General features: G+C 40.1%; 1 protein-coding gene across 8 annotated transcripts in view; it reads left to right on the forward strand.

Moving 5' to 3' along the window:
* The window catches only part of ulk2 (unc-51 like autophagy activating kinase 2), a 117,538-nt gene that overhangs the window by 79,918 nt on the left and 13,969 nt on the right, over positions 1–23,651 (forward strand). For 5 of the 8 annotated variants that reach the window (XM_087977231.1, XM_087977234.1, XM_087977232.1 and 2 more), the window contains 8 exons: positions 9,106–9,243; positions 15,420–15,565; positions 16,883–16,963; positions 19,247–19,515; positions 19,651–19,847; positions 20,575–20,684; positions 21,794–21,946; positions 22,342–22,550. In XM_087977231.1, the coding sequence (XP_087833357.1) occupies positions 9,106–9,243; positions 15,420–15,565; positions 16,883–16,963; positions 19,247–19,515; positions 19,651–19,847; positions 20,575–20,684; positions 21,794–21,946; positions 22,342–22,550 (1,303 nt within the window). The remainder of the gene's footprint in view (positions 1–9,105; positions 9,244–15,419; positions 15,566–16,882; positions 16,964–19,246; positions 19,516–19,650; positions 19,848–20,574; positions 20,685–21,793; positions 21,947–22,341; positions 22,551–23,651) is intronic. The other 3 variants (XM_087977235.1, XM_087977237.1, XM_087977236.1) reach the window with 2 other exon arrangements.

Consider the following 23,651-nt stretch of genomic DNA (forward strand, 5'->3'; position numbering starts at 1 on the left):
ATCTTTAAATGTTTTTAAAGTAGCGGTAGATAGATTCTTGATGATCAAGTGGATGAAAGATTATTGGGGCTATGCAGGAATGTAGATCAGCCATGACTTCATTAAATGGTAGAACAGGCTAAAAGGGCCAAGTCATATGTTTGTTGTGCTATCCAACAACATAATTGAATAGTTTTTTCCATTTTAAAAGTCTTTGCATTATTGTATTAACTTAAACCATTATTAATATAGCTGGTGATATATTATCATCAAAATTAACATTTCTCAAAACTTGCAAACTTTTGAGTAACCCAATTTTACATACTGAAAACCTATTCTTAAAAATATACGTAGAATTGGATATAGAAGAATTTGTAAAATCTGTTCCCAAGACAATGTGTCCAATTTGAAGAGCTTTTTGACCCTGCAAGTGTAACCACTATCTGGAACTGGGACTTGATTGTAGTAAATTGAATCTTGGACCACTATAAAAAGGTGATGGAAAACATGAGTTGAAGTGCTTTTAGGCATCATTCACCTATGTTTTAAATTCAGCAATCTTGGTGGTGGTTCAGTTGAGTGCAAAAGAAGTGGACCTCTTCCCTGCCCCAGTGTTCAATTGAAATACTCAAGTTGACAGGACAAGTCTTGCATTCAAAATTAAAAATTAAATCAGCATCTTTGACTTTCTTCCTCCTCAGATGTATCAGGCAGTCATCTGAGACAAGTCTGAGACTTGGAAGAAATTAAATTGAATTTGCAATTTGTTTAAGCCTGTTGATGCACAGGATATATGGTACTTGAAAGTTGTGATTATGAATTAAACAGTGTTAAGGCTGTTAGTTTTTCAGTTCAGTACACTTGAGATATTCAGTGAGGGAAATTAAAATTGTTTTTCTGAAAAAGGAACGGGAAACTTCTAGCAGAAGAATAAGTGTTTATAACATTTCATGAGAAGCTGCAAATCCGAATGCAAGATTAATTGGAGTTATTATTGACCAGGAATCAGACCAGATCACCCATACAAATGCTATGACTATAAGAGCATGTCAGATGCTGGTAGTTCTGAAGCATGTAACTTACCTCCTGACTCCCATAACCTCTGTCATCTACAAGGCTACAGTGGAGAGTCTGCTTGCCCGGATGACTGCAGCTCTGACAGAAGCCCAACACAATCAGTGAGCATCTCCTCTACCTGCTTATCCCTCGAACAGGCACACACAATGGCAGCAGAGAGTATGATATGCAAGGTGCACTGCAAAAGCTCATCGTGGTTCCATTGACACACCTTCCAAACCTGTAACTTCTGCCACCTAAAAGCACAAGCTCAGCAGGTGCATAGCAACACTAGCACCTGAAAGTTCCTGTCTAAACCATACACTATGCTGATATGGAAATACATCACTGTTTTTGTACTATCATTAGTCAACATTGTGAGTGGGATGCGCAAACCTGCTTTAGATAGTTTGTGGGAGTTCAAAGAGGTGGCTCCGCACCATCATCAAAAATGGCACAATTAGGGATGGGCAATAATGTTGGCTTTACCAGTGATGTCCATATGCCACAAGCTAGTTTTAAAAGTACCCATCATGTAACATAACTAAATTAACATTCCTGTTGAAAGTCATTTTTATTAAATTTGCTAAATACCATTTAATACATAAGAATTAATGAATGAAAGATGGGTTAGTGCAATACAATTGAATGATCATGCCATATGTGAATCATTGTATGAATTATTTCTATGCTGTGGAGGACATCAGAGTCTATTGGCATTTTTTTTAATATTGATTCAGTTTTTCAAAAAAACGTAACAATGTGTATATATCTCAATTCCCCTCCCTGTATCTACTTCAACCTTTCAATTTCTCTCGTGCATGAATAGTACAGTTTTTAAGAAATGAGGCATTGACAGTTCTTCAGCAGAAGTATCCTAAAACATAGAAACGTTCTTGGTTTGGTCTTGTTAGGTACATTTGAGTTGTGTGCGAATGCTTCCCAGCTCAACTAAGGTAGGTTTTCTTTGTCCATGAAGAAGATGAAAATGCAATTTGTTTTCTGGAGGAAATTGGCATAAATATTGAGTAATAATTAAATTCCATGTTAGATATAGGTGATTGGTGTCCAGTTATTGTGTCAAACGTGTTAACTTCGCCTTGAAGAGTTACTGGCTCTTCACCAAATATCTGAAATGCAGAACGTTTCCTGGAGAGGTCAACAAATGTGCCTGGGTTCAGTTTTTACTTATAAAGATTTGCTTATAATAATTTAGTACAAGTGATTAGTGCTTTAACTGGCTTGATGGCTCAATGGTTAAATGCTCTAGCTGGTGTGACAATGGACTGTACAGCTCAGTCATATTCAGCTGTAATCTTTGATCTCTGCTTGGCTGATATCTGGGGCATCCCCTGAGCTTGATAATTCAACAAGGGTTGCCATTACCAATGTCCTTAAAAGGAGAATGCATGCGTGTATGTGGATGTTGCTGTGAATCATTATGCCTCCCACAGTTTGTAATCTGCATATGCTTGATAACCATACTCCCTTGAATAGAGGTACAGGGATTCGACCAGTGCGCACAGATATTTACTGCAGAGGGGGTTGGGGTAGAGTGGTTAAATAAAAATAGTAGTGTCACTGTCTTGCAAGTGAATTTGAGTAGTGTATGCAGGTAAATATTCATTTACAAAAAAGAATAACTTGGAGGTGACAAAACATAGGATTTTGAATTTCTCCATTCCCTGCACCTTTATTTGCAATACAAAAAAAAATTAATTTAACTGAGAGGAGAGACTTTCAGTGCTGTATATTCAGTAGTAACTATTATGTCATATTTCTTGATGTACATTTCTGCTGATGAGAAATTGCAGTTGAGGATTGAGTAGATGCTGACTTATTTTTGTGCATGTTAAGATAATACCATTTTTTTTCTTTAAGAATCTCCTGTGGCACAATGGTGTATCAGTGCATTACACCAGTGAGTAATGGGAAATGTGTTAACACTGGTGAGTTCCCTGTTAACGGTCAACTTGTTGAGAAAGTGCCAGGCACAAGGTACTTCTCTCACAAAGAGAGGGAGAATATCAGTGTGAGTGATCTGCACTGTGCCCATATCTCCAAGCAGCTGTTTACAGAGCAGCGTAGAGATCTGGGAGAATTATGTCTACTCAGCCTTTTGGCAAGAGAACAATAAAAAAAATTATAAGTTTGTCAAGTCGGCAGGAAAAATTTTAAAAATCGTTTGCCTTCTGACCCATCAAGTCAGATTTTGATTTTTTTTCAGCCTTCATCAGAGACTTGTGAAACTGTGCTGACCATTGTGGATTATAAATAGAGCACTTAGTTTTTTTTAACTGGATCATTGAGTTTATTACAAATCCTATTATAAGGAATATGCATGTGTTTGCCCAGCCAACTGGATATTCGGTTCTAAATTTTTCTTGAACTTGGTGCTGCTAGGGAGTGGTTGGTGGTTTCTGTAAAATAAACACTTGTTGCTGACTTTATAACTCTCTTGGACAACTAATTTACTGTCATAGCGATATGCATAATTTGGTTTGCCTATATCCTCAAAGAATTGCAGTAGATCTATCAAGCATGATTTCCCTTTTATAAATCCATGCTGAATATGTTTGATTCTACCACTGTTTTCTCAGTGCTCGGCTGTAAAATGCATGATAATGGACTCTAGCATATACCCTACTACCGATGTCAGACTCGCTACTCTATAATCCCCTGTGTTCTCGTTAATTCCATTTTTAAATAGTGTGGATAAATTAGCTACCCTCCAATCTGCAGGAACTGTTCCAGAGTCTAAAGAATCTTAGAAGATAACCACCAGTGTACCTACTATTTTTAGGACCACTTCCTTGAGTATTCTGAGATGTAGATTATCAGCCATCTATCAAATAGGTTTCCCCAGCTATTTCTGTCCTAATACAGATTTGCTTTAGTTCTTCCCTGTCAGCAAACCCTTCGTTCTCTATCATTTCTGGTACATTATTTGTGTCCTGCTTTGTGAAGGCAGACTTGAAGGAATTTAGGCTAACTGACGTATAGTTTTCTGCTTTCAAACTGTTCAAGAACGGAGACAGTCTGCTGGATCCCTCTTCAAGTTATGAAATTTGAAAGGATTCAGAAAATATTTACAAGGATGTTGCCAGGGTTGGGGGGTTAGTGCTAAAGGAAGGGACTGAAGAGGCTAGGGCTGTTTTCCCTGGAGCATCGGAGACTGAGGGGTGACCTTAGAGGTTTATAAAATCATGAGTGGCATGACTAGACAGAGTATTTTCCCTGGGGTGGGAGTGTCCAAAACTTGAGGGCATAGGTGAGAGGGGAAAGATTTAAAAGGGACCCAAGGGGCAACATTTTCATTCAGAGGGTGGTGTGCATCTGGAATGAGCTGTCAGTGGAGGATGGTACAATGACAACATTTAAAAGGCATCTGGATGGGTATATGAACAGGAAGGGCTTAGAGGGATATGGGCAGAATGCTGGCAAATGGAACAAGATTAATTTAGGATATTTGATTGGCATGGATACGTTGAATCGCAGGGTCTGTTTCCGTGCTGTACAGCTCTATGACTCCATGATTCAATCAAGTCACATCTGATCTGAATCATCTAGTTGTAAATCCCTTGACACTCTGAATAAAACGTACTTGATTGCAGTCTCAAGTTTCAGTTGACCACAACATCCATAATCCTTTGGGGCAGAGAATCAACCCAACTCTCAACAAATGTTAGAAAAGCCTTCAAGTTATTATAGTTTGAGGAAGATAGGATCGCAAGTCTAGTTCCTGTATGTAGATAGTTACTGAAGATGAAATAGTGTCTCTCTTGGTCGAATAGTCACCTACAACATATGCCGAGGCAGAATGTAGCCATTTGAACAAGGTTCTGACGTTTCTAGAATCAATTCAGCTTCAGTTGCTGTTTTAATGGAAGCCATTAGGACTACCTGATGAAGGAGCAGTGCACCGAAAGCTGGTGCCTCCAAATAAACCTGTTGCACCATAACCTGGGATTGTGTGGATTTTTAACTCTCTCTTTTAATGGAGACTGCAGTTTTCATTTCTATAGATTTGCCTGAAGAAAAAAGTTGTCTTCTGGGTTATAATTTAAATAGGTTTTTGCGACAATACTATGGCTTTAAGAGGTGTATTTTGTCATTTCTTTTTGGAGAGGTTTTAAGACAGACATATGCAGCTGTCAATTGAAAGCCTATAATGTGAACAGCTTGTGAGGTCTTGGGTTCTTTTTTAAAAGCTGGAAGAATAGAAGCAGCCTGAATGGGGAGGGGCAAGCTCCCACAAAACCAGGATTTTCCGATTTAGTTTTTCTGGGTCTTGAAGCTGAGTGGAAGCTGCAGTAAGATATTCGAACATGGCCCTTGTTCTATTGCAATTAATTGCTTATTCTCAGTTGGAATGATGCTGGTGCACTAGACCAGGCATTGGTGTTCTGTATCGCTCATGGATTCTCATGAGAATTATGCTTGGTAGAAAGATTGCTCTTTTCAGGCAAGAAGTAACAAGTGATCTCTGGATTTGTTTTAAAAAAAAGTATTTTATCGGCATGGTTATATTTTACCTACTACTCTCACTTTAACAAAATACTGAAAAATCTTTCTTCTCTTCTCTTGCTTGTTCGTCGGCTCACTTTTTCATGAATTAAGTTAGGAATTCATAAAGGAGAAGACGTGGTGAGTCTAGAGAGGGATATGTTGATATTCTAGCGCATGTTGACATAAAAAAAGATGGTGTTGGGTGTTTTGAGAAGCATTATAGTAGAAAAATCCGCAGGACCTGTGACCTATCTCAGAATAGTAAGCGATGCAAGGGAGGAAATTGTTGGGGCCTAGTATAAAATCTTTTTATCATCTTCAGTCACAGCGAAGGTCACACAAGACTGGACAATAGTCAACATTGTTCCTTTTATTTAAGAAGGACAATAGGTATACTCCAGGAAATTACAGGCTGGTGAGCCTTACATCAGTGGCAGAGATATTATTGGAGCAAATTCTTACGAGCAGGATTTATTCACATTTGAAAAAATACGGATATATTAGCAATTGGCAGCATGGCTTTGTGTGCGGACAGTCAAGTCTCAAATTTGATTTGAGTTTTTTGAGGAAGTGACAAAGATGACTGGGTGATGGATGTTGTCTACATGGACTTCAGCATGGCCTTTGACAAAGTCTATCATGGGAGGCTGATACAAAAGATAAATTCCCATGGAATCCACTGTGAGCTGGTAACGGTCACAGGACAGTCTTGGAAGACAGTAGTGATGGAAGGGTGTTTTTCTGACTGAAGGTCTATGACCACTGGTGTTGTGTAGGGGTCTGTGCTAGGCCTTTGTTGTTTGTAACATTGGAAGACAATGTAGGTGGTCAGATTAGTAAGTTTGCAGATGACACAAAAATTGGAAAAGCTGTGGGTAGTGAGGATTGTCAGAAGATACAGCAGGATATAGATAAGCTGGAGATTTGGGTGGAGAAATTGCAGATGAATTTAATCCGAACAAAAGTGACATGATGCATTTGGGAAGGTCTTGTGCAGGAGGGATGTATACAGTGAATGGCAGAATCCTTAGAAACATCAACATACTGCGTATGTCCATAGTTCCCTAAAAGTGGCAGCACTAGTGGATGAGATGGTCAGAAGACACATGGCATGCATGCGTTCATTGTAAAGTGTAAAAATTGGCAATTCATCTTGCAGCTGTATAGAACTTTAGTTAGGCCACCTTTGGAGATTGTCTGAGGCTTTTGAGAGAGTGTGGTAAAGGTTTACCAGGATGTTGCCTGGTTTGGAGGTATTAGCTATGAGAAATATAGTTTGTTTTCCCTCTTCCGTAAGGCAGGAGATACAGAAGCTTGAACACATGCATCAACAGGTTCAAGAACAGCTTCTTCCCTGCTATTGATAAACTGATGAATGGCCTCTGTATCAAGATCAACTCTGTTTGAAGTTAATATTGATCTTGCTTTGTGCACTCCTGTGCAGTGTAACCTGTATGCCTTGCTCTGTCTAAGCAGCATATGATCTCGATTTCCTTGTTTGCTATGATCTGCCAGCACTGCTGTCAAGACAAAGCTTTTCACTGTGTTTGTATACACATGACTGCAACAAATCAAACATCGGAGGCTGAGGAGTGACCTGATAGAAGTTAACAGAATTATGGGAGGCATGGATAGAATGGGTAGTTAGAGTCCTTTTCCCACGGTAAAAAAGCCGGTTACTGGCTAGAGGACATAGATTTTAAGATAAAAGGGGGAAAGTTTAAAGAAGATGTGCAAGGCAAGTTTTTTTTTTTACAAAGAAGGTTGTAAGGTTGCAAGTTTTGAGAAGATTTGTAGCTCGGGTTGAGGTTCACCATGCATGGTGACGAAACTTCTGAAAACAAACCTACCAGCTCAGCGAGCAAACTTACAACCTGAGGGTGGTAAGTGCCTAGAATGTGCTACCAGAGGACTTGGTGGAAGAGAAACGTTTAAGAGGCATCTTGTCAGGTACATAAATAGGCAGGGAATAGGGGGATATGGGCCCCATAAGGATAAAAGATTTTTAGTTTAGAAAGGCATAGGCTTGATGGGCCAAAGGGCCTGTTACTGTGCTGTGGTGTTCTTTCTACAGGTGCATTTGCTCTTCATTGTGGTATATGTAAAATACTACAGAGATGTCAATGATGGAGTCCATAAAACCACAAGATATGCAAACAGAATTAGGCCATCTCAGTCTTTTTCTGTTGTCCCCACCTCACAATCTCTTGGATTTCTTTATTTCTAGGATGTAGCTGTATTTTCATGCAGAATTACTGTGCTGTAATTCCAGGTGTCAAAAAGTGGAAAAGTTCAAATAACTGATTGGACAAACCCCCCCCCCCCCCCCCCCCCCCCACACCCACCCACCCACCCCACACACACACACACGCACATCACACACACACCACACAGCACACCCACCCTCTCCCCCCCCCCCCCCCACACACACACACACACAAAAAGTTGTCATTTAGAATTTAGGTTTTGCAGTCTCTGTGAATGTTATTTTGTAAGCAGGATGTTCTGTAAGGAATGCTCACAGCATTCTGTACACTGCAAATGTTACAAGTAGAATTGGAGAGATAGAAAGGAACCTTGAGTATTTCGCCATCATTTGAGAAATCTGAGACTGTGTAATTCATGGTGGGGAGAGGGTTCAATGAATAGCTGTGCTACCCAGGAGTTGGTAAGTTTAAAGATGCTTCAGGATGATCTGAAGTAATCATTAATTATTTTTCCTCTGCAAATGCAAAAAGCTTGACTGGTGTTTAGGTTTGGTTTGAAAGAGTTAACTTGTGCAGTTTTATTTTCACTGTTCTTTTGGCTGGAGCTAATGCTTTCATTAAGTCCTTGAAAAGTCAAATGAGAAGGATCTCGCCATGTCAAACCACAAGCAAATAAGACTTGTTACGTGGAGGGGGCGTGTGGGAGGTTGCAGGCGTCATTAAGTTAAACTGAATATGAGGTGATTAATATTAGCAGTCAGTCTGAGACATGTTTGTCAACATAAGCTGCTGCCTTTCACAGATACCCTTGCTTTGAACCGTATTTACCATGAACTGTGTTACTTGCTTTGATTATTTTTATCTTTATGACTTATTTCCGTTGTGATGTTGATCACCTTTAAATTCTGAAACACCATTTGGTACGGCCTTGGAACAGAGCGTTCCCAGTGACTTTCCCTGTATTTGTTTTCGTGGAACTTCCAGGTTTTATGTAATCTGATGCAGCTGGATGGGGGAAGAGAAAGGGAAGATTGTGTAAATGTTTTTTTATAAATTTAGAGCAGTTTGTTATATAGCTCACAATAGACTTTCATTACAGTTAGTCTTCATTATTTACTTGCTTTGCCCAGACAAAGTTGAAAGGAAGTTCATGCAGGTTTTCATGTGAAACCGGTTTCAAGTGGAGCATTTTGTTTATAACAGAGAAACAAGGCTCCTACTCATTAGGTTGATGTCGCATAACAGCTGGTCAAAATATTTTAAAACCTCATTTTAATAGTCAGATAATGGTGCAGATACATCAAGGAGCTGTAACTCCTGCCTCATGGCCAGCTGTCGTGTGTTTTAACTCCAGGCCGTGTCCACCTCCAGTGTCGCCTCGCACTGAGTCAGCTCCGATTCCAGTCCCTACTCAGATTCGAAACTATCAGCGAATTGAGCAGAACCTGCATGTAACTTCCAGCCACAACACCAACCCCTATGGGTCACCCAGGTATGTTACTTACTTGCATTCAGTGCACTTCAATATTGTGTCATGTCTTCCTTTACAAATTTCTTTGTAATAAATGTTTTACCTTACATACCTTACATTTACCCCTGACTAATGCACCTGGTTGATTTATTTCTGATATTGAACTTTATGCAATCTGGTATGGATATTTTTAATCAATCTGTTAAAGACACGTTATCACATACTTCTACAGCAGGTGGGACTTGAACCCAGCCTTCCTGGCTCGAAGACGGTCACACGACAACTGCATTACAAGAGCCAGTCCCCAGCTCTTTTTAATTAAACCTCCACCCAAGCAATTTGTCCCTAATTAAAATACCAATTAGCAAGTGCAACCCACCTGAGGCAGTGCAGCAACAAGAAAATCAGGAAGCGTCGAAAGAGATTAAACTAAAATGAACTTGGAGGGAGCAATAATGCCCTCCAACCTGTTTGGTGCGCTCCTCTCTTAAGACTTTGAGTGCATAGTTGGACACGGCATGCTCTCTCCCTCTAAACCATCCAGGCATCAATCTCTAGCTCTATTTTTTAGTAAAGCTGCTGCAAAATTGCCAGTTTCTCCAATTCGAAGAAGAATTAACAATAATCCCCAATAATTTTTAAATCACCTGTGTCCCTAATTGAATTAATGAGGAAAAGGAACTGTCCACAAGGGATAATGCAACAATAACAAAAAAAGGGAGGAGATTAAATTAAAGTGGGAGTGGGAAATAATGCTCTGCAACCCCATTGGTGCTCATCTCTCTCTTCAAATCACCCATTTCTTCAATTAAGGGAATAATCGATAATAATATTCTCTCAAGCTCTTAAATGAAGCCCAAAGCACATCACTTGGCTCTCAATTATTATGGAGCTGTTTTGATTGACCTTTCAAGGGACCTGCTTTTTTAATATTGACATCAACTGAAAGAGAGATTGGATGATAAGGAGGATGTTCTGACTGTCTTCTGTGTAAGGTTTGTAATCTGACCACAGTATCAGTGCTATATAGTTTTGTTTTATTCATTCGTGGGATGAGGGCATCACTGGCCTGGCCAGCATTTATTACCCATCCCAGCAGGCAGTTAAGCATCCATGATATTGCTGTGGGTCTAGAGTTACATGGAGCTGAAAATGTGTTGATGGAAAAGGGCAGCAGGTAAGGCAGCATCCAAGGAGCAGGAGAATCGACGTTTCGGGCATGAGCCCTTCTTCAGGAATTTGATTCCTGAAGAAGGGCTTATGCCCGAAACGTCGATTCTCCTGTTCCTTGGATGCTGCCTGACCTGCTGCGCTTTTCCAGCAACACATTTTCAGCTCTGATCTCCAGCATCTGCAGTCCTCACTTTCTCCTAGAGTTGAATGGAGTCTGGGCCGGGTATGGATGGCAGTTTCCTCTCTTAACGGACTTAGAGAATCAGTTGGGTTTTTCCTGGCAATCATGTCATCATTAGATGATTTTTTACAATAAATACCAGATTTCAATTTATTTAAATTTCACCATCTGCCATGGCTAGATTTGAAGCTGGGTCCCCAGAACGTTTTCTGGGTTTATTGATTAACAGTGCATCCATAAAACTACTAGGCTCTTGCCTATCCTTGGTCAGCTCAGACTGGATTTAGGCAATGGAAACAGTCTACAAACCATGCAAATGTACATTCTTTCAGATATAAAAGAAAACTTGTGTACTCATACTTTCATTTTAAATTCAACTATCTTGCCCTTTCCTGAGGTGTGACTGCTGTATTCAAGGCTGCCTTCAGCTGCAACATGGTTAGCAGGATGTAATATTCGAATCTGAGATTCATAATGGGTCACACTATTTTATGGAAGTACCTGCACTTCCTGCTGCTTAGAACATTTGTGCACCTCAGAAGTTCTGGATGTAGGTCTGCTCACTGAGCTGGAAGGTTCGTTTTCAGACGTTTTGTCGCTGTATTAGGTAATATCTTAAAAGAGCCTCCAGATGAAACACTGGTGGTGTAGCCCATTTTCTACTTGTATTTGAGTTTCCTTGAGTTGGTGATGCCATTTCCTGTGATGACGTCATTTCCTATGGTGATATCATTTCCAGTTTCTTTTCTCAGGGGGTGGTAAATGGGATCCAAATCAATGTGTTTGTTGATAGAGTTCTGGTTGGAATGCCATGCTTCTAGGAATTCTTGTGTGTGACTCTGTTTGGCTTGTCCTAGATTAGATGTGTTGTCCCGGTCAAAGGGGTGCCCTTCCTCATCCATATGTAAGAATACTAGTGAGAGTGAGTCATGTTTTTTTCAAACCTGCTCAAAACTCAGTAACTTCAGAGCTTCCATGTAGTGCTTAAAAATCATTGTTGAAGTATTGAAAAAGAATATTCCAGGGGATTTTTTGTTGAGTAGCATTGGATGAAGTGACTAAAAGCCCTCAACGATCCCTTTTGCGTTGCTTCAACCTTGGATATGTACTCTGTATGGCAAAAGTGAAACACTGTCTGCTGGCTTTTGTATACTTCAGTATCTTTCGTTTTGCAGTTTTTCAAACCCTGAAAAAGTGACCTTAGTAGTGATTAATTGTATCTTTATTTGCAGTTTGTTAAAATCAAACATTAACATTCGGAATAGAGTCATAGTGATGTACAGCACAAAAACAGACCCATCGGTCTAACTGTCAGATGATTCTATCAGTGAATCTCTGTTTCAGGTTTCCCTCCTTTTAACACCAAATGCTGGCTAATCATGTTAACTGATTTTTAAGGCCTCATCATTAAGAGATCCTGCTTTTATTTCTACTTCCAAGCCATCTATTAACATTCTCAGTTTAGCCTGAGTCAAAGATTTCACATGATCCAGTTATGTCTTCTGTTCCAAGAAATATCTTCACAACATTGAGTCATTTTGAAAGTGCAACCAATGTAATCGTCGTAGAGATGTACAGCACAGAAGCAGACCCTTCAGTTCAACTTGTTCGTGCTGACCAGATATCCCAAATTAATCTTGTCCCATTTGCCAGCACATGGCTCATATCCCACTCTAAACTCTTCCTATCCATATACCCATCCAGATGCTTTAAATCTTTCCCCTGTCACCCTAAACTTATGCCGTCTAGTTCTGGACCCCGTCTATTCAGCCTCTCGCTATAGCTCAAACCCTCCAATCCTGGCAACATCCTTGTAAATCTGTTCTGAACCCTTGCAAGTTTCATAACATCCTTCCTATAAAAGGGGGACCAGAATTGCACACAGTATTCCAAAAGTGGCCTAACCAATGTCTTGTACAACCACAACATGACCTCCCAACTCATGTACTCAGTGCTCTGACCAATAAAGGAAAACATACTCAATGCCGCCTTCACTGTCCTATCTACCTGCGACTCCATTTTCAGGAACTATGAACCTGTACTCCAAGGTCTCTTTGTAATGAGTTGGTTTCTTTTCATTTTAGCATTTATTGAATTCCAGTCTCAATGAGAAAGTCCTGCCACAGAAAAAAAAAACAAAAAAATGAAGCAATTTTAATAGATGGAGAGGGAGACAATAAATAACACTAAGTTTTGACATTGCGTGGGAGGCATTGTATCAGTAAGTTGCCATTGTGTGGAAAAAATCTCTTGCACCTGGCAGCCATACACCATAGAGATTAGAAACAGCCTCAACAGAGCAGCTTGTAGACTATGTCACCTGGAGGGTAGATTTAATGGTGAAAGATTCTTTCCACAATTCATGCTAAAAATTGGTTACCAAACCACTGCAACGTGTGATGCAGTTAGAACAAATAAATCATCTGTTAGCTGGTAATGTACTGAGAAGGTGAATACAGGAAATATTTGTTTTTAAACTAGAAGCGGTGGACTTGGAACTTTTTATTTGGTGTTGACAATGAATTGAACGGGTTCTCAACAAACAGGATACAGTTATTAGAAATACCCAAAAAGAAAACTTGAATAGGCGGTTACATAGTCTTGTGCTCTTGGTTGTAGTAAGTTTTATTGTACCTGTGTGTGTAATAGCAGCAGTGTTCAATGCTTCAAAGCTGTGATGCCACAATTACTCTGTAGTGTCTTCCTGCAAACTGTGGTTCTGGAAACAAGAAGGAAGGATTAAATTAGGCTGAACTGTGATTCTAACATGCGTTTTCTGAGTTCTTCTATGAGGAGCGACCACCTGAATTAGATATCTTGAATACTTCAGAATTGTGAATTACTGTCGTCTGAATGGTTTCCAGCTTCAGAGAAGTTCGGGTCCAGTTATGACCTCATCAAAACTCTGTATCCTAGTTTGTATCAGGTTCTGTTACCTATCGTTCCTGTACTTTCTGACTGACATGATATTCTAACTAGTCACATGCTAAGTTTAAAATTCTCATCTATTATCATATTCCTAGGAGAAAGTGAGGACTGCAGATGCTAGAAATCAGAGTCAAAAAGTGTGGAAAAGCACAGCCGGTCAGGCAGCATCCGAGGAGCAGGACAATTGATGTTTCTGGCATAAGCTCTTCATCAGGAATGTTGGGGTGAGGAGGGGAGTGCAAGGGGGCTGAGAGATAAATGGGAGGGGGTGGAGATGGGGGTGAAGGTAGTTGGGAAGACAATGGTAGATGAAGGTGGGGGTGATGGTGATGGTGATGGGTTGGAGTGGAGGGTGGAGCAGATAGGTGGGAAGGAAGATGGACGGGTGGTGCTGGAAAAGCACAGCCGGTTAGGCAGCATCCGAGGAGCAGGAGAGTCGCTGTTTCGAGCATAAGCTCTTACGTCGACTCTCCTCCTCGAATGCTGCCTGATTGGCTGTACTTTTCCAGCACCACACTTTTTGACTCTGATCTTCAGCAACTGCAGTCCTCACTTTCGCCCAGATTGACAGGTTGGACAGTTCAAGAGGGTGGTGCCAAGTTGGAGGATTGGATCTGGGATAAGGTGGCGGTAGAGGAGATCAGGAAACTGGTGAAATCAACATTGATCCCATGTAGTTGGAAAGATGGAAGATGAGGTGATCTTTCTCCAGATGTCAGGAGGCTTGAATCTGGCAGGGGAGGACGCCCAGGACTTCCATGTCCTTGGTGGAGTGGGAGGGGGAGGGGGAGTTGAAGAGTTTGGTCACAGGGCAGTGGGGTTGATTGGTGCACCTGTCCCGAAGATGTTCTCTAAAAATGTTCCAGAAGTTGGTGTACAATGTGGAGGAGACCACATTGAGAGCAGCAGACACAATAGATGAGGTCAATGTCGATTTTGCTAGTTTCCTGATCTCCCCTACTCCACCTTATCCCAGATCCAACCCTCCAACTCAGCACCGCCCTCTTGAGCTGTCCTACCTGTCAATCTTCCTTCCCACTTATCCACTCTACCCTCCACTCTGACCCATCACCATCACACCCCCACCTTACCTACCTACTGCTTTCATAGCTACCGTCCTCACAGGTGTGAGCACACACACACACACACACCCCTCACCACCCCCCCATTCCTGATTAGCTAATGCTCAAAATGTCGACTCTCCTGCTCCTCGGATGCTGCCTAACCGGCTGTGCTTTTCCAGCACCACACTTGTTGATTATCAAATCCCTGTGTAATCTTGCCATTTATGGGTCTCCAATATTCTCCAACCCTTTGATATCTCTTTGCTTTCTCCAATTCTAACCTCTCAGCTGATTTTCAGCTGTCTACATCCTAAGCTTTTCCGAAACCTTTCTACTTCTCTTTCTACTTAAAAGTTATTTCTACAAAGACTTTGATGAGTGATTAGTTGGAAAGGTGATGGTGTTGTGGATGATTAATCCAGACACAGACTGACAATATGGGATTGCACCCCTCTGCAGATAGCAAAATTTGAACTACATTTTTTTAAAAATGGAGTTTAAAAAATAAAGCAAATCTAACAGTGACTTAATTGTTGTAAAAACCCATCTGATTCACTAATGTCCTTTTAGGGAAGAAAACCTACCATCCTTGCCTGGTCTGGCCTCTATGTAATTTCAGACTTCCAGCAATGTGGTTGACTGATGACTACCCTGAAAACAATCCGGGATGAACAATAAACACTGGCCTTGCCAGCGATGCCCATCTGCCATGAATAATGTTTTTGAAAATCCTGATGTAGCTCAGTGTTTAATTTTGTTTTATAACATTTCTCTGAAGTCCTTTGTTTGATGACAGGTACCGTATAAATACAAGTTTTTCTGTGTTTATGGTTTCCTTTATGAACTTTCAGATCTGGAATGGTGAAGAGATCGAACACAAGCCCAGTAGGTTTTGTGAAACCAACATCTGGGTCACCAGCTGCTGCAGATGCACCCCAAAATCCAGGCCGCAGGCTCTCCACTGGATCCTCTCGGCCTTACTCGCCTTCACCTCTGGGTGTGTAAATGGTGACTTTGGGGTACTGTTAGTTTTTGCAGTTGCTTTTATAATTTCAGCATCAACCACATGAAATACAGCTTTTACCCGCCAATAGCACCACACCGAGCATACCTAACACTTTTCCTATAATGTAACGCCCGTGACTGTTGATAAAACTCTGCCCCTTATTAATAAAGCTGAGAGTATGCTTTATTAACTGCTCGTTCTACCTGTCCCGCCACCTTTAATGATCTGTGCACATGTATGTCCAGGTCCCCTCACTGCTGCCGTCCGCTTTAGAATTGTACTTCCTTTTTTATTATATTGTCTTTCACTGTTCTTCCAACCAAAGTGCATCACCTCACACTTGTCTGCATTGAATCTCACCTATCTGCTAACTCTTCTAACTTGTCAATGCCCTTTTGGAATTCCATGCTTCTCTCCACTCAGTTTATAATGCTTCCAAATTTTGTGCAAATGCAAACTTTGAAATTGTCCCTGTATACCAAAAGATCCCAGATCATCAATATATATCACGACAAGCAAAGGTCCCAATCTTATGGCTGGGAAACTCCAATTCAAACTATACTCCAGCCTGAAAAATATCCATTGGCCATTACTCTTTCCTGCCACTCAGGCAGCTTTGAATCCACATAACTACTGCCCCTTTTATATATACCATGATCTATAACCAGTCAAGTTACCTAAAATACAAATCTGTTGATCTTAGTGCTGAAATTCCAATTTCATTTGACCCAGTTTTAACTGCCTTTTGGATGGTAAATTTCAGATTTGCACCATGTGTTGTGTGAAGAAGTTATTTCTCGATTTCTTGATAATGATATATCCTTCACAAGTCTGTGCTGTTTCTCTTTGATCAATTAATATTTGATCAAGTAATCGGTGTTTAATCGATTCCATCCCTGCATGTATTAAACTGACATGTTTATTACATTTCTTTCAATACCTTAAGATTGAAACTTGCCGATATTGAGAAATTCCATAATCTCTCCATTACCATTTAAAGCAAAGCTAATCCATTAAGTTCCATCCTTTCACTTTTAAACAAAATTCCTTTTCCTGTTGTTATTTTGCTGTTTCCCTCACTGTGAAGATTTGTCATGTGTTAATTTAAAGGGTCCATCGCTTTTTATTATCTTTTTAACAAGCCAGTCAAGAAAGACTGTCACAGATCCACATTCTCTGAATACGTCTTAAGAGCTCTATTTTGATTGTTTTTAGAAATTTGAGAGTTGGTGGAGCTGCAGTAACGCTAAATGAATTGTATTCGAAATGATCTGGATACAAATTGCTAATTGTTGTATGTTTTGCCAGTTGGAACTATCCCTGAACAGCTTAGTCATTGCTGTTGTGGTTTGCCTCAGGGACATGAGTCAAGATCCAGAACACCATCAGGTGAGTGTTATAGGAAATAGGGCTCAAAGTCTCACATTGGCTGTTGAAGCCTGTTATCATCCTTCTATTTGCTGACTACTTGTTTTCAATTGTATGAGTCTAGGAATGATATTCAAACTATGCAGAAAGTGAAGAAAGATGAAAACGGGAAATTTTGAATTTTATAAGGCACTGGTTGGGTCTTTACAGGTTGGATGCGAATCCCTGAATGGTTCAGTGAGGCATGTCAAACTTATCTGGGCGTAACTTATAACTGTGACAAAAGTGTAATAAATCTGCTTGTTTAAAGGCAGATGATGGAATTTTAAAAAAGAACTTTAAGGCAAAGATGTGCTATCAATTACACATTTTGCTTTCTTCTGTTGAGGCCCAATGCTCAGGACTTCCTCAGTTGCTTCACTTCCCTACTGATCCCTCCTCCTCCTCCCCCCTCCCTGTCTCCTAATATCTCCTGATCCATATTGATGTGCTATCTCAATGTAAAATTTTGCCTGACAATTTGTGGAATCATACAACACAGAAACAGACCCTTCAGCCCAATCGTCCATGCAGACCAAGTTTTCTAAACTGGGCGAGTCATATTTGCTGACATTGGGCCCATATCCCTCCAAACCTTTCCTATCCATCTACCTGTCCAGATGCCTTTTAATTGTTGTAATTGTACCTGCCTCTACCGCTTCTTCTGGCAACTTGTTCCATACACACATCACCCTCTGTGTGAAAAAGCTGCCCCTCGGTCCTTTTAAATCTTTCCCCTCTCACCTAAAACCTATGCCCTCCAGTTTTGGACTCCTCTGCCCTGGTGAATAGACCTTGGCTATTCACCTTACTTTTGCCCCTCATGATATTATAAACCTCCATAAGGTCACCCTTCAACAAGCTATGCTCCAGTGGAAAAAAAAATGTTCCAGCCTCCAGTCTCAATAGCATCCTTGTAATATTTTTCTGTACCCTCTTTCTAGTTTAATAACATCCATCCTATAGCAGGGTGACCAGAACGATACACAATACTCCAAATTTGGCTTTACCAATGTCTTGTACAGCTAACATGACATCTCTACTCCTGTGCTCAATACTCTGACCGATGAAAGCAAGCATGCCAAATGTGTACCCTTGAAGAATTTGACAGTGCAGAACAAGCATTAAAGTGACGATTTCAAGTTAAAAGGCTCAGTACTCACTGTCTCCCCATGGTGAGATGGGTGGAATGCTGCAGCTTTTCTCATGGACAGACAGAAGATGTAAGTTGTTACACAGTGTCAGATATCCTGCACCCAGAATATGAAGTCAGTCATTTAATGGCATTAGTATCACTCAAGTTGTAACTTCAGCCATTTTATTCTCATTTGCAATATCTTCAAATTTAAATCTAGTTAGAATAATTCATGCTTAAAACTAAGAAATTTAATTTCCAGTGCATTCTCCTTTTTAAAATTAAAACCAGTGTGACTGTTAAACTCTGCAGTCATCACTTTTATGAAGCTTTCGTGAGGAAATAGGCATTCTGTGAAAATATTTCATCAAGGATTGAGGTGCATGATGGCTTGTTAGGATTTTAAGATGATGTTTATGATATTGTTTTCTAAATTATTGTGGTTACTGCTATCCAGTTTAAAATTAGTTTAAGATGAAATGGAGACGTACTATTGAATCTTGAAGATGGGGCAAAATTTCAGAGTAATCCCCTTCAAACCTCTCTTTCCGTGGCATTTTTCACATCAAAGAATTTCTAATTTTTTTTAATGGACTAAATGAAAAAGTGTAGTGACTATTGTGTGAGCTGATGTTGCTGATAGAAGGAATAGGATACAAGGAGAATTCTCAAGCTTTTATTTAGGATTGTATAATATTTATTTATATGGCTCTCTCCAAGTGGCAGCCAATAAATTGCCATGCTCCATCACACCACTTTTATCTTAGTTCGTACTAAGTATTCTCTTTCTATCTTATAATTATAATCTATTTTGTTTGGGTCATTTGCTTTGAACATTTTTGATCTTTTTTTGCCATATAAAGTAGTTTAGCAAACTTGCAGGATATAGTTTTGATAGTGAACAAATCACTGTTTTTACTGATATTTATTGACAATTTTGATTTTTGCAGCAAGGTGAATGCTTTCACAGTAAAATGTACACAGTAAAGTGTACACAGTAAAATGAAGGAAGATATGTAATTTGCAAAACACGTTGTTACCTTTAATAAATGGCATATCGATTGAGGTTAATGCTGATATTTCTTTCCCTCATCTTTCTGAGACTGAAGTCAAAATACTACTTTTTGCAGGCTCACCTTCTCCTCAGTCTCACTTATTGGGTGCCAGACTCCAGAGTGCTCCAACTCTTACTGACATCTACCAGAGCAAACAGAAACTACGTAAGCAGCACTCGGACCCAGTCTGTCCTTCAGCAGGGTATGGATGTAGCCACTCTCCACAGCCTAGCAGACCAGTTAGCCTTGGTACTTCCCCAACAAAGCACATGGGAACGTCTCCACGGAGTTTAGATTGGCTGCATAAAACCCCACTACCCACCATCATTGGATCACCAACAAAGGTATTTAAATATGTGATGCCAATATTAGTCGCTTCCATAGAATTGAAAATATTACACATCTTAATTTTGGAGGGTAGGGTAATTGTTAATTGCTCTTCAGATGAATTTAAGTTTTCTATGTTTGTGCTACAATAGACCACTGCTCCTCTCAAGCTGCCTAAAACTCAAGCATCTTCCAATTTGCTTGCCTTGGCTGCACAGCAGGGATTAACTGAGAGTCCACCAATGCAGTCGAAAGCCGTGTTGGAGGCTAGGGAATTCTGCACCTACCATTATCCACACGGAAGTGCTAAGTGTACAGCTTCTGAGGAGAACAAAACTACTTTTGGCAGGTACCAGTTGTTTTGTTCTCTGTCTCTGTGATCCATGTTAATACTTAACTTGGATTGGTTGTATCAACAACGAGAGTTAGGCAGAAACAAGAGTATGGTTCCAAAGTATGGTTGAGCTGATTGCAGCGACTCTCACTTGTTAGCGCAGATCAGAGTAGGCTTTATCCTGTGTCTGAATTGAGGGGGCTTAATGCGATATAACTACCATGTGGCATTGTTGTATGCTTCCCTTTAATTATCATGGTGACAGTCTTGACTTGGAGTTGATACTTACAATTCGAAGTTGGATGTCTGGGTTTCTAGTTGGAAGATTGAGAGAATGCTATGTGGTTGGAGATGCTGACTTTTGAATGAGATATTAAACAAAGACTGTGGGTAAACAGATGCTTCCACAGTACTGTTCAAAGGAGAAGTTCTGGGCAATATTTATGCTTTGCAAAAGTTTTGGCAAGTGTTAATTTGGTCGTATTGGTTTGTGGGACATTGCTGTGTGCAAATTGGCTTTCAAACTGATGTTTCCTACTTTACGTTTTGTGCTATGGGACAGCCTGCAGGTGTGAAAGATGCCATGGAAATGAAAAATTTTGTTTTTTGTGTATTTTATGGAAAGTGCAATATTTTGATATGTACAATAGTTTACAGTAGTAACTTTAATCACCAAATTTGGCTTAGTTTTAAAACAAAGTCCTTTTGGGGCAATAAAATAAGTATTTTAAATTTTTTATAGATCTGTAAGTACAGGAAGATTGTCAGATCAGGTAATAAAGACCACATTTGGAGGACAGACATATCAAGGCAGCACAGACAGCCTCAATACGGAACGTCCAATGGACACAGGTAAACAACATTATCGGTTGCATGTGATGCTGATACAAGGAAACCTTTACAATATGTCCTCATGCTTGTTACTTCAGTTTTATATTTAGTACCTACGATCTATTCAATTATCATGTGTCTACTGAAAACTAGGTAAGACCTGTACAAGCTCTTGACTGTTTGTTTCCACCTTTTAAGTCTTTTCATTTCTGTAATCTGCCCTCCATGAGAAGGGCAGTCTGATAATCTTTTACATATTTCCACTGATACCAGCCTGGAGCTACTTGTTCAGACCTTGGATTTATCTTCCTCTTCATTTTCCTGCTGTAAGTTTTCCAAAAACAATAGATGAATAACCATTCAATGTTTGTGGGGCGATCAGGAGAGTGGGGTGTTACTACTCGCACAACAATGCTGGGTGAGAACAACTTTAATCTCAGTTGCAGTTTCACATCCACAGTTAAATAGCCTCTGGACAATCACTGCCCAATCTCCAGAATAAATTTAAGAATGACCAAATAAACAGGATATTGGAGAGCAGCAGTGTACCCCAGGACCCATGACTACATAGTTAACTCTCTCTGTAAGAGATGGAGGAGAAATTTGCAGGATTTTGTGAAGCAAATCAGATTGGTTAAACATGTATAGCACATGTCAAGTCTCTGAATGACCATATTTCACCTCCATTTGTATTCTAATCTCTTGTTTTAGCACTGAGAGATTACAGTATAACTGTAATCGCAAAGAATGAACATACTGAAGCCAATTACTATGATTGAGATGTGCTGCAGCAGCTTAATTGATCTTAATTCTTTTCCTCCTCCAGAGATGTTTTGCCCTAAGTTCGTTTGTTCTTGCTGGCACAGCTGGTATTAAAAACTCATTTTGGCAGGAAACATTTATAGTGCGCTTGCCTCCTCCAGTTATATAACATACAACCTTGGTACAAAGTACTGCTTGAAACCAGTCAGTTCATGCATTTTAATTTAGTACAGAATTGAAATAGTGCACTAAGTGTTTACGAATTCTGAGAGGGTTTTTTTTTTGTCTGTCCTTTTGAGGTGGCTTTTGCAGTCTGCGCCTTTTGCACTATTTCTTCCTGTTTGCATGATTTTATTTTCTCTGCCCAGCTCCAGCAGGTGCTTCTGGTTTGACAATGGGTTCCCCTGCCATGGTGATAGGAGTGAGCCCAAGGACTGTGGTGTTCACTGTAGGTTCACCACCAAGTAGTGTCACCCCTCCCCATAGCAGTCACATGGTCACCAGAACAAGAACAATGTCAGGTAAGACTTGACTGCTGACAAATTAAGATTATACGTGACGTTAGTCAGCTTGTAATCTTTGACTCTGAGTCGCAGGTTACCTGGGGAAGGAGTGTTAACTTCAAAGAAGACTTTATCCAAACTGGTTGATCAGTTTTTATTTCATGATAACTACAAAATCATTACAGTATCATAGTGGCAATGCCACTTGAAGATTATCCTCACTCATCATATATTTTGATACAGCGATATTGTGAAGGAATAAGCTCCTTTTAATGCTTCTCACAAAGCTGCGGACTTAAATTTCTCCTGCTTTGGAAGTTACATAATTCCTGCTATTTCATAGCCATGAGTAATGTATTATACAGTGAGGACAGTGGTTTCCTTCTGTTTAATCTTTGCCATTTCCTTTGCAGTTGGCTCAAACAGTCCACTTGGATCTCTCTGCTCCAACAGCGGAAGAATTTGCATGGGCTCTCCACCAGGTGCTTACATGGGTACCTCACCTCCTGGAGCTGAAGGTCCTTCCAGTTTGAAGTACATGACGTTTGGTACCTCGCCTCCTAGCTTAGAAGGGTTTATCACATTCGAAGCTCCAGAATTGCCAGAAGAGACCTTAATGGAGGTGAGCTCTTGTAACTAGTGCAAAGTAAAATAAATCTTTCACTTCTTTCTTCAAGTGAATGGGTCATCAACCTGTGAGTTCACACCTTTTATCCCTTCAGCATGTAGATTGATTCATATTAAATATCAGTTTATTTTTTGGTTGCGGCCCAATATCTGGATCCAAATCAAGTTAAATGTTCAATTAAATGTTGCGAAGTGCAATGAGATTCTCTTCAAGCAAATTGTAAGTCTTAAGAAAATGAAAACTGAAGAAAGGACTGTTTTTGAGATTCCTGAAGTATTTAACTGATCTTTTTAGTAAAACTCGATATTGAATTTTAATATGTAAGCAAGCGTAGACCAGGAATCTGGCCATCAATTCCAATCACTCAACAGACATTGCACCGACCAAATGCCTGACTATGTACACACTGTCGCATCTATTTAATCTCTTGAGGGGCAAATCTGTATGAGTTAATCTCTGATCCTGAAATTTAGTACATTATCAAGCTTGCATCTCTGGAATTCAAGTCTAGTTTCCTACCATCCGTGGACACCCTTCTAAAGACCCAGGGTACAGGAAAGGTATGTGTTCACGAAGGAAAATTTATTTTTATTTAGGTCAGCAAAACCTCAATATCCATTAAAAAAAAATTGAAAATTTTGGAATATTCTATATGTTTTACTCTTATTTAAAAGTCACAAAGTCTGATGTGTACTTCGTTCTCTGGCCTATCTCTAAATATAGAACTGCTTCTCAAAACAATTCTGCAGTATTACTCATGATTCCTTCTTCTACGGACTATGACACTGGGGAGATGTGAATTCCACAACAGGATTCTTGTGCCTGTTAAATGTTTGGCAATGGTACATACAGAGCTAGAGTGTGTAAAAACTGTTGTAGCTGGCCTGCGCATTACGTGAGCCCCCGTGGAGATCGGTTAAGATTCCTGTCTCTGCTTCCAGGAGAAGATACCCCCTCCAGAGGCTCAGCTGCTTTGCATTGAAATACCCCCAAATCTAGTGACATCCCGTTTACGTTGTGCCATACCTGGCTGGGAATGCTCTCAATAACTGTGCTGCATGAAGCAATGAGGGATAAGTGAACTGCTGTTGTGAA

This window comes from Chiloscyllium plagiosum, unplaced genomic scaffold (assembly GCF_037043375.1).
Source record: "Chiloscyllium plagiosum isolate Xiang-an unplaced genomic scaffold, Cpla_swu_hap1 HiC_scaffold_31, whole genome shotgun sequence".
NCBI classification, from domain to species: Eukaryota; Metazoa; Chordata; class Chondrichthyes; order Orectolobiformes; family Hemiscylliidae; genus Chiloscyllium; species Chiloscyllium plagiosum.